Below are 11,648 nucleotides of genomic sequence, written 5' to 3'. Positions count from 1 at the left end.
GTCAATGGGAACACTTTCAATTAAATAAAAATTTAATTTGGGTGTTAATTAAAATTTTATTTGTTTCAAATACAAATAAAATTTGAACTCAGGATGGTTAGATGCTTATTAAATATTAATATGATCCATATATGCGCCTGGACAAGTTAAATCCAATAGCAAGATCTTATTTAAATTTAATTTCGATCCAAATTTGGAACATATTTAAATTTAATTACTTTTATATTCAATATTTGGTTTTTATTTGAGTTTAATTTCGTTCATATAAATGACTAATATAAACCATATTTAAAACATATTTAACTCTTTTCCGCGGGATATAACTAGATATAAGTCCAAGGTTGGGTAGTGTCTAGTTAAAAAGATAAAAGTTAAGTTAAAAAATTAAAAAGTTAAATATTTTTAACTTAACTTAGTTACATTTTAGACTTTTAACTTTTAACTTAATTTAGTTACATTTTATCGGTAACTATTAACTTTTAATTTAACTTTCTTGAAGTAAACCATGCCATAAATAAAGGCGTCGCGAGATGCCTGCCTACAACTCTACATTTATAGTATAGGACCTTGATTCTCGAACTCAACTGTGAATTTGTTTACATACGAAACGGCCCAATACTGCGCCAGTACTGGTTGTTGCAGTTCGGGTACTGGCGTAGTACTGGCAACACTACTGGCGCGGTACTGGCGCCAGTACCGGATGATAACTTGGGCCCAATACTGGCAGACAGTACTGGCCCAGCCGTTGTCTACTGGTACTGCCCCAGTACAGGATTTATGATCGGTTTAGTACTGCGCCAATACTGGTTGCCAGGTGCCAGATTTCTGATACAATGCTACGTGCCAGTATCGAGCCAGTATCGAGCCGACACTGATTTCCGATATTCACCCGACATAAAAAAAATTATTTATTTTGAAATTGTATTACTATTTTTTAACTAAATTTGTTTCTTAAGATGCAGTCTATGATTATAAATATTTTCTCGTATTTGAAAAACACACTTACCTTGGTGGAATTCGAACTCGGGACCTCGGGACCTCTGGATCGTGAGCCAACTGCCTTACATGGTAGACTACTTCTTAATTTGATGTAAGTGTTATATACAATCTACATATGTCATAACCAGCGCAAATATATAATTTTTCAAAAATTATCTTAAGAAACAAATTCAGTTTAAAAAGAGTAATAAAATTTTGAATTGGATATATGATATAATATTTCTTAATGTCGGGTGAATGTCAGAAACCAGTGCCGGCTTATTACGAAATTTTGTGTTCGTAAATATATTTATAAAGTTAAAACATCCTTATCAAATCCTTACAAGGGCCTCATTACACAAAAATAAGAAAAACCTTTCTTATGGCATCCTTAATAAATAATGATCGGGACCTCATCCGGTTAGCCCTAATAAATAAGTATTTATGAGTTAAAATATCCTTATCAAATCTTTACAAGGGTCTTACTAGACAAAAATAAGGAAACCTTTCTTATGGCATCCCTAATAACTAATGATCGGCGCCTTATGTTATGTAAGGCCATCCCTAACAAATTTTTACACGGGTGGCTGATAGAACCTTGGCCGGCAATTGACTGCCGTAGCATCGGCCAAGCGTTGGTCTTCATTGTAATGCCAGATTATTCTATATAGGTAGGCAGTCAGTTATTTGCCAGTGATGGCCCAGTACTGTCTGACAGAATGTTGAACGACGTACGGCTGCCAACCATCGGCCAAGTGTTGGTCTTCGTTGTAATGCCGGATTATTCTATATAGGTAGGCAGCCAGTTATTTGCCAGTGATGGCCCAGTACTGTCTGACAGAATGTTGGGCGACGTACGGCTGCCAACCATCGGCCAAGTGTTGGTCTTCGTTGTAATGCCGGATTATTCTATATAGGTAGGCAGCCAGTTATTTGCCAGTGATAGCCCAGCACTGGCTGATAGAACCTTGGCCGACAATTGACTGCCGTAGCATTGGCCAAGCGTTGGTTTCATTGTAACATCTGGCAACTCCTATATGGGGGGCCATATTCCGTGTAGTGTGATTGGTTGTATGCTTCTAGAAGAATTGACCAATCACAAAGCTCAGAATGCCCCATTTCGTATACGCTAGTCGCAGCACTATTACTTATCTCCGTGAACGCACTAAACGCAGTATAGTCGATCTGGCCACTGGCTTCCACCTCTTTACAACAAACGCTATATTTAATAACACGCTGGACCAGAACCGAAACGAAAACGTGATTATAATTGATCATATCATTCAACATATCGACTGATACATTTGCGACGGAAAAAGATTTCCCTCAGGCACTCAAACGTGCTTTTATACAATATAATACCTCGATACCATCTTCAGCTCATTGTTGAACGGTTGTTCAGTGCAGGAGGAAACGAGTCCTCCTGCACTGAACAACCGTTCAACATGAGCTGAAGATGGTATCGAGGTATTATATTGTATAAAAGCACGTTTGAGTGCCTGAGGGAAATCTTTTTCCGTCGCAAATGTATCAGTCGATATGTTGAATGATATGATCAATTATAATCACGTTTTCGTTTCGGTTCTGGTTCAGCGTGGCGACAAAAAAATTTAACTTTTAACTTTTTAATTACAAATTATTATTAACTTAACTTTTAATTCAATTAATTTCATTATGGATTAACTTGTATCTTAACTAAGTTAAATTTTCAAGGCTGTTAACTTTAACTTAACTTAGTTTAAAAAAAAAGTTAACTTACCCAACCTTCGATAAGCCCAACGATCGCGGTTTATTTAGCGGAAACACGAATATGTTATCCGACCGGTGTCTGTCGAAGGACTGTCCGGGAGGACCGTTGTTCGTTCCCCCACTTTGGGCTCGCGCAGGCGCCATGCCTGTCTTTTGGGCGCAAAGGTCGCACATCGCGCCAGTGATGCCACAGATCGGCCTCCGTCGCATACGCACACAAGTCTCGTGCCCTGTCGGTGTGTCGGGCAACGTCGGGCAATAAGAAAGAGACGGATATATGATTTTCTGTCTCCTTCGTTCTTGCAGAATTCGAGTCGCGCGACGCGCGGCGATACGACGAGACGTTTCAGTCGGTAACTCTTCCGTAGGGTAAGGCGTGCGCGTAATATTGTATCATAATCGATAATTGTATTTATTTAACATTATATAAAAATTTAAATAATTGTTAATCTTTGTAGAAAAAATATTAACAATCCGCAATTAGCAATATCCGTTACATACGTGTATACAAGAATTTAGGTATCTTTAATTATTACAATAAAATTCAGAGTTGAGCGACCCAACTGGCCAATTTCCATTTATTAAACTCACGACGTTTCGACCATCATTTGGTCCTTCTCAAGTGAGATGTTATACATAATTACGCAACAATAAATCATGCATCGCCAGATGTTGTGTCCAAGCTACATCGTGCGAATGCCACGCTAGAAACGAATATGTCGGTATAAATATGTAGAATATAAAAGTGGAAGACAAATCGGAGATAAATCGTAAAAACTTACAAATAAGGTGCGTCAACAAAATAAAATAATAAACTCATGAAAGTCGCAATGTAAAATTTGAAGAAAATTACACAGCCCATTTTCTCCACTAGCTCCGTTCCGTGCCAAGTTCAAAGTCACAATGATACGCATTGTACATACACAATGACAGATTACAGTAGGACGTGTTTTGAAAGTACCACATGGCAAACCAAATCATAAACTAAATAAAAGCGTTCTAAAATGCTACAATAACAGACCGAACTCATTACAAGTTATACTGCCTCAATAACTCGATCATATATCACGGGCAAATTCTCCGTATCTTTCTTGAGGTTGACAGTGTATTTGTTCTTCTTGATGAAAAACATTTCAGAGATCTCTCTTTTTTTTAAATGTTTCTCCTTGTGTAAAATTTTTGGATTGGGCCAATCAAAATCGTGGTTTTGGGTGAGCCGATGTTTAGTTACCACAGAATGATTATCAACGTGCTTTTTAACGTCGCTTCGATGTTCCTTTATGCGTGTCTCTAAATGTCTCTTCGTTTGTCCAATGTAACAAAAATCACAATTTACACAATCTATCTCATATACTAGTTCGGTCTGTTTGGAAGTCGGTAATTTGTCCTTCCCTTTCTTAATTACACAATCCAGTTTCTTTGGAATCGTTAAAAGTGTCTTGAACTTGACACCCCTCATTGTACGTTCAATATTCGCGCTGAGGCCTTCAACATACGGTATCGTTACAGAATTGACAGGATCTCTGCACACTTACGTGTCTGCACTCGCATCAGTCGGGTTATTCGATCTTTTCATTAACTCGCCATGTCGGACATTAATGTACTTATTGACGACATCAATCGGAAAACAGTTGTTTAAGAGTATCTCTCTAATTGTTGAGATATTATTAGAGTGAAACCGAGTATTAGAGAGTAAAACAGCCCTATCCACTAAATTACGTATAATGTTGACTTTATATCTGAAAGGGTGATTCGAGAAATAATTAATATAGCGTCCCGAGAACGTTGGTTTTCGGTACCAATTAGTTATTAATGCATTCTTTTCTCGAATCACAGTGGTGTCAAGGAAGTTTAATGCACCATTTGTTTCAATTTCATAAGTAAATTTAAGTCTTGTGTGATAACTGTTAAATGTCTCAAGTAGCTCGTCCATTTTTGACTTAGGGACTACCGCGAAAATGTCATCAACGTATCTACGATAGAAAGATACAATGAAACTCAGCGACTGCAGACAATGTGTTTCCAAATCCTCCATAACTAAATCTGCGAGAATCGGGGAGAGGAGAGAACCCATCGGGCTACCGAAAATTTGCTCGTAAAATTGTCCGTCAAAACAGAAACTGGTAGAGCTTAGAATAAGATCTATCGCATGTGTGAACTGAGGAAGACTGAGTTTAGTATTCTCAGCAATATAATTCCATCGTTTTTCTATGGCTTTGATGACCAAGTCTTTAGGGATGTTAGTAAAAAGCGCAGTCACATCTAAAGAAACCAATATATCATCGTCCTCAATTCTCACACCGCGTATCATTTCAACGAAAGACCAACTATCCTTTACATGTGAAAGAGGTTTAGGTACAGTTTGGTCAAGAGTATCGTGTAGTAATCTGGCTATTTCATACAATGGGTTCCCTAACGCAGAAACTATAATACGGAGTGGAAAGCAGTTCTTATGTACTTTCGGCAGCCCATAACAGCGAGGGAGGTTCGCGTTGGTGCAGTTAAGTCGTTTATATCCCTTTTCACTGACCGTCTGACCGTTTTAATTATTCATTAAAAAATATTAATAAGTCAGAAACACTGCTCATTCTATCTTTTTACACTCAATCCCCCATCCCCTTTGAAATACGTCTCATTCCATTTCCAATATAGCTATATAGAATTATAAAAATAATGAAATCCACTCTTGGTCAACGTGTACGTTTTTTTTTTTTTTTTAATAATATCTTGTAATAAATGTGTTATTAATGTATATTTAAAATTTTCTTAACAAAAATAAAATAAAAGCAAAATTTAAATCATTTTATTTTTAATTCAGATCGATATTCCTATCGTATTTGTATTTCATGAATGTACGACGTACATGTTGCTCGACAAAAACCGCGAGAAGGTGGTGGTCTCTTCCGTCATGAAGAAAATTTAAACAATTGTTATTAATTAATAAAATATACATAGAAAATAACATTCTAATGCATACGATTATAATGCATATATTGTCTAAATATATTCAAGTATTAATATTATTACAATTGTTTGGCGCTCGCCAAATTGTATACATATGTGATCGTTAGTTAATAATCGTTAGTTTAATCTCGTTAAATACATCTCGTATATAGTATATAGTAGGTTACACATATCCCGCGTTAACGTATTTCGGCGACTCGCGCGAGACGTCGGCGGATCGCGATTGATCCCGCGTTAATCGATATCTCCGCGACTCACCAATCGGTGCTGCCCCCGTTCACCCCACGAGAGCACCCGCGGAAGAAGAGCAAGTACTCGCGTGCGACACTGTTCCAGAGCGCGAGCTCCGACACTCGCTCATCGTCCATCCGTCGGGATGAACACACTCAACTACCAATACGGAGTCCGAGAGCTCTAGAAGTTTCGCTCCTCGGAGAGATCGCCTGCTGCCTTGTTAGCTGCCTTGTTAGCTGCTTTGTTAGCCTGCTGCCTTGCCTGCTGCCTGTGCCTCGCCTGCGCTTACTGCACGTGTCCACGAGCTTGCACGAGAGATCCTCCAGGTGACGGCGGCACCCCCCGAACGGTGAGTCGCCTTTCGTTATATTTTTTCTCGTTGTCTATCGCTTTCATTTCGCTTTGAGGAGACGGGATACACCTCCTCTGGTCCTTCGAACCTAAAATCTCGCGGACAATCGCAAATCCGGGAACGGTCTTACGCACCCCCCGAGCATTGGTCCTTCGAGCCGGATTGTCGCGTTAGTGAATACCGCCGACCTTTCGCTAGAATACCTCGTAAATTCGATATCAAGCATCCCTTATAGCGGATCGCTATCGTTAAATTAATTCGCTCGCGCTTGTGCATCTACATATTAATCGGCCTAGCTCGCCCGCCTCGATATCTCTCGCTCGCAACCGCTCGCGACGAGAATACACGTGCGGAGCCTTGCGCGCCATTATCGCTGATCGCTCTTGCCGTCGAATTAATTGTGCAATCAAATCGTCATTGTCGCTCGCGTGCACGATACGATTTATTACGTTAGAATTAAGGAATATTCTTTCGCGAATATACCACAGTGCCGTTGCTCCGATATTTCGAACGGAGCCATCCGTTACTCGTCACCTTGGCGAGCGGACGTTATTGTTTTGCCTCAGTTTTTCTGTCGGTCGAACTCAGAGTCTTTGTGTCTCGTTGTTATTGTGGATCGTTCGAGCTGCCGTCGACTCGAGATTATATTTCGCTGTCCTTCGACCGTTCTGACTTCGTATATACTCTGCTATAATAATTGTTTGCTGAATCAGTCTGTTCCTCTCTACCTCCTCGCGGGAAAATAGTCATATATCTATTTCTTATCGTTTATTCGCACCATGCCTAAGAACGCCGAAGCTCGTCGCGAATTGTGCATTAGGCGGATACGAGAGATTCACAATCTCTCCTTGCAAGCCGCGACAGACACGGCGATCCGCGCGAATTTTCTCGCCCGCTATCCGAGCGTGGCGAAACTCGCGGAGGATTTCGAGAACGCTTACCTGAAAATCATTCAGGAAACCGCGGATTTCGAGGCCGAGGACGTGATTAGAGCCGCATTCGACAAAATGCACTATGCCGTAAAGAGCCGGTATCACCTTATCACCGGCGCATCGCACGGAAACGCTCAGACGCAGCCCGCGGGCCATAGTTCGGCTGTCAAATTGCCTAAGATCGCGCTGCCGCAATTCTCGGGTGACCTCTCGCTGTGGCCGTCCTTCATCGCCCTGTACAACACGTCGATTCACGAGAACCGGCAGCTCTCCGCGAGAGAAAAGTATCAATACCTGATGGCCTCGTTAAAGGGGGAAGCCCTCAACGTAATTAAAAACTTGGCGTTTTCCTCGAATCAGTATATGATCGCTTACGACTCCCTACTCTCTCGATATAGGAATAAAAGAAAGCTCGCGGACTATCATTTAAATTCAATGCTCGACTCAAAGCCATTGAAGACAGAATCGGCCGAGGCCTTCCGCAACCTGTTAGATGCGTTCTCCGAGAATACGCGCGCGCTCTCCTTGATGAAATTCCCGACGGATTCGTGGGACTTCTTCCTATTGAAATTCTTGTTATACAAGCTTCCCCGCTCCCTTCGGGAAAAATTCGAATCAGCGCATAGGACTGAGGAGATACCGCGATACAATCAACTTACGAAGTTTCTTTCGGAGCACTGTAAGGTTCTCGAGGCCATCGCGGGTCCGTCCACCTCGTCGAACAAATCCAAGTCTGCGTCGGTCTCGTCATTCGTAACGCACACGGCCGATTGCCCGGTGTGCAAGGAACAGCACTATATATCAAAGTGCCCGCGATTTCTCAAACTCTCGCCGAGGGAAAGACAGTCGACGGCTCGTGATTCGAAGTTGTGCCTCAATTGCCTGCGACCGGGGCATGGCATGAACAATTGTCCTTCCACGTGGACGTGTAGAACCTGCGGCGTGAAACATCATACGCTCTTACATTTTGGTCAGAGCGCTAAGTCTGATTCTGCGCCCGTATCCGTGACCGCGCCTCCGGTCATTCCGGACTCCGCGAACGCTCCTCAATCAGAGAACAAACCAATCGTCACCATGGCTAGTCTAGCCAATCGGGTCGTCCTGCTTTCCACCGTCCGAGCCGAGGTGATAGACGCCTACGGCAACGCGCTACCCGTTCGCGTATTGTTGGATAGCGCGAGACAGGCCAATTTCATTACAGAACGCTGCCTTCAGAGAGGCGGCTTCCGTCGCACCAAGCACAGTGCGACCGTATTCGCTGTAAACGAGACTAAGGCGGCTACAACGAAGGGCCTCACCTCCTTTGTAATTCGTGCGCGAGGTCGGCACGATACTCGTTTTTCCATTGAGGCTACGGTCCTCTCGCGTATAACTTCGCCGTTGCCTAATGATAAAGTCGAAGTCCGGTCGTGGAATCATTTGAAAGGATTGCCGCTCGCGGATCCCGAGTATTGTGTGCCCGGTAATATTGACATTCTTTTGGGAGCTGAATCGTTTGTATCTGTGTTGCGCGACGGCCGCCGTAAGGGAGGGGAGGGAGAACCTGACGCTTTCAATACAATATTCGGTTGGGTACTGACAGGTGCGGTATCCTCAACGGTGCAATCGGCACCCCTGCGCTCGTTCGCTACCACCCTCGAGTCGATCGAGAGATCCGTGAGCAACCTTTGGCAATTAGATGAGGTGCCGGAACACGCTCCTTGTTCAGAAGAAGATCGGCGTTGCAAAGAGATCTTCGCCAAGACCACATATCGTGACCACTCGGGCCGTTTCGTGGTTTTGTATCCATTCGCGTCGGATCCTCCTACATTCGTCGACTCGCGTTCTATAGCTGTTAGTCGTCTCCGCGCGCTTGAACGTCGCTTCAAATCGAACCCAGAGTATAGAATCGGTTACAATAAATTCATGCAAGACTATCTCGATAGCGGTCATATGGAAGTAATTCGTGATCCATTCCCGTCGGATGGTCATATTTATTATTTGCCTCACCACGGCGTGTACAAACTCGATAGCACTACCACCAAATTACGGGTAGTGTTCAACGCCTCGTCGCGATGCGCGAACGGGCTATCGTTGAACGACACGTTACTTAGCGGTCCGAAATTACAACAAGATTTACTCGCGATCTTGATTAGATTTCGCGCCGAACCGGTGGCTCTCACTGCGGACGTGAAACAGATGTTTCGCCAAGTATGGATAAACCCGGAGCAATGCGACTACCAACGCATTGTCTGGCGGTTTTCGGAATCGGATCCTATCCTGGATTACATTCTCAAGACAGTTACTTTCGGCTCAACTTGTTCACCGTTCCTGGCGATCTATTGCTTGCTCCAGCTCGCGACTCTACATCGGGAAGAATATCCTTTAGCGTTCGCCGCATTATTCGAGGCGCTTTACGTGGATGACGTCGTGGTTAGTGTTCGTACGGTGGAGCAGGCTCGCGCGCTTCGAGATCAGTTGTTATCGCTTCTCCGAAGCGCCGGCTTCGAACTCAGAAAATGGGCGAGCAGCCATCCTGCCGCGTTGGATGGACTCGACCCGCAGTTATGTAACCCATCCGAGTTATCGTTTGAATCGAGCGAAGATCAATCTCTTAAAGTCCTGGGCCTTCGGTGGTACTCACAATCCGATAGTTTCGGATTCCAGGTTAATCAGTTGGATCGCAGATGCACTAAACGTACTATCCTGTCGGAGGTGGCGCGTATTTTCGACCCTTTAGGATTACTGGCTCCTCTCACGTTTACCGCGAAGTGTTTCATCCAACGTCTATGGACGCTTAAACTGGAATGGGATGACGAGCCTCCCGCAGATATTCGTCGCTGCTGGAATCGGTTTCAGGCGGAAATCGACGCGTTAGCTTCGCTTCGCATCCCTCGCACGTTTGACACACGCAATGTCGTTCGTTGTGAGATTCATGGCTTTTGCGATGCCAGTGAATTGGGCTACGGAGCCGTGATTTATTTACGTTTTGTCACCCGGGATGGTGTGGTTATTCGCCTACTCTGCGCTAAATCTAAAGTGGCGCCGCTTCGGCCTGTCACGATTCCCCGTTTAGAGCTCTGTGCAGCTTTGCTTCTTTCGAAGCTCATCGCTTACGTTCGTCAAGTCCTTCAGGGACACCTCGGAATCGATGCTGAGTATGCATGGTCGGATGCACAGGTGGTCCTTGCCTGGATTCGCTCGTCTCCACATAGGTGGAAGACGTTTGTTCGCAACCGCGTTGCTCTCATTCAAGAGAAGGTACCGGTCTCATCCTGGGGCCACGTCGATACGGAGACCAATCCGGCGGATCATTGCTCCCGCGGACTTTATCCCCGCGATCTGGTGGCTAATTCGATGTGGTGGATGGGCCCCGAGTGGCTCGTGCGCTTCGAACCTCGAGTTGAACCTTTACCTCAGCTAGGCGTCCTTCCTATCGAGGAAGAACGAGTCACATCTCTTGTCGCACTCGATACGCCCAACGCGGTATATTCGTTGTTAAATAAATTCTCGTCGCTGGACAAAATTTGTAGAGTAATCGCGTACCTTCTAAGGTTCGTAAGTCGCTTTCGTGCCAAGTCGGCTCACACGACTCTGGCCATTGATCGACTCGAGATGCATGCCGCGCTATTAGTTATAGTCAAAGTCGTACAAGCGGATGCATTTCGAGACGAGATAGACCGACTGAGGATCGGGAAAGGGATCCCTAAGTCTCTCTTCCAGCTCGCTCCCTTTCTCGATCCCTCGGGCGTCCTCAGGGTGGGCGGGAGACTCGTGCAGTCGGTGCTGCCATACGAGAATAAACACCCTGCCTTACTACCGAACAAACATAGACTCACGGAGCTCGTGATCGAACAAATGCACCGCGCTCACCTACATCCGGGCAGACGTACCATGCAATATTTGTTGGCTCAGAGATTTTGGATCCTTGGCGTACACCGCGCTGTCAGACGTGTACTATCGCAATGTCATAAATGCTTTCGAGCCAACCCGCGTGCCGCTCAGCCCCTAATGGCGACCCTACCGACCGACCGCGTTAGTCAGGCCAAGCCATTCTTGATTACCGGCGTCGATTTTGCGGGACCATTTCTCGTTGGTTACTCGCCGAGCGCGTGGAGTCTCATCGTTCAAAGCCTATGTCTGTATATTCGTTTGTTTTGCGATCAAAGCTGTTCATCTTGAAGTCGTTCTTTCGCTGTCTACTGACTCATTTCTCGCTGCGTTGCAACGCTTCGTGGCACGACGCGGCCGCTGCTCACTCCTCTACAGTGACTGCGGCACCAATTTCGTGGGAGCCGCGCGCGAACTCGAGGGGCACATGAGCCTCGCGGCGGAGCGGGAGACGATCAAATGGACGTTCAATCCTCCCTCCGCGCCCCACTTCGGGGCCTCTGGAAGCGGGCGTTAAATCCTTCAAAACCCACCTGCGACGGGTGGTGGGGGTTCAAGTCTTGTCAATC

General features: G+C 44.6%; 1 protein-coding gene and 1 long non-coding RNA gene across 2 annotated transcripts; one reads left to right on the top strand and one right to left on the bottom strand.

The window, feature by feature from the left end:
* Window positions 1–397: 397 nt before the first annotated feature.
* LOC139786241 (uncharacterized) lies at window positions 398–2,364 on the bottom strand. Its single transcript, XR_011722228.1, has 3 exons — window positions 1,946–2,364; window positions 1,484–1,575; window positions 398–1,353 (listed from the first exon to the last, which is right to left on the bottom strand). It is a non-coding gene; the product is annotated as an uncharacterized lncRNA (long non-coding RNA).
* A 4,692-nt stretch (window positions 2,365–7,056) lies between these two features.
* On the top strand, window positions 7,057–11,370 carry LOC139786242 (uncharacterized). Its single transcript, XM_071725402.1, has one exon. It carries the CDS (start codon window positions 7,057–7,059, stop codon window positions 11,368–11,370), a length of 4,314 nt encoding a protein of 1,437 aa, XP_071581503.1.
* The last annotated feature ends 278 nt before the right edge of the window (window positions 11,371–11,648 follow it).

This window comes from Temnothorax nylanderi, unplaced genomic scaffold (genome assembly GCF_030848795.1).
Source record: "Temnothorax nylanderi isolate EJ_2023f unplaced genomic scaffold, tnyl_v1.0 TNYL_tig0990_pilon, whole genome shotgun sequence".
NCBI classification, from domain to species: Eukaryota; Metazoa; Arthropoda; class Insecta; order Hymenoptera; family Formicidae; genus Temnothorax; species Temnothorax nylanderi.
Note: the sequence above shows the minus strand (reverse complement) of the source record. Positions and strands in the feature narration are given on the sequence as shown.

What these genes read in the sequence shown, in the direction of transcription:
- LOC139786242 (XM_071725402.1), top strand. Translation starts at nt 7,057, where the DNA reads ATGCCTAAGAACGCCGAAGCTCGTCGCGAATTGTGCATTAGGCGGATA.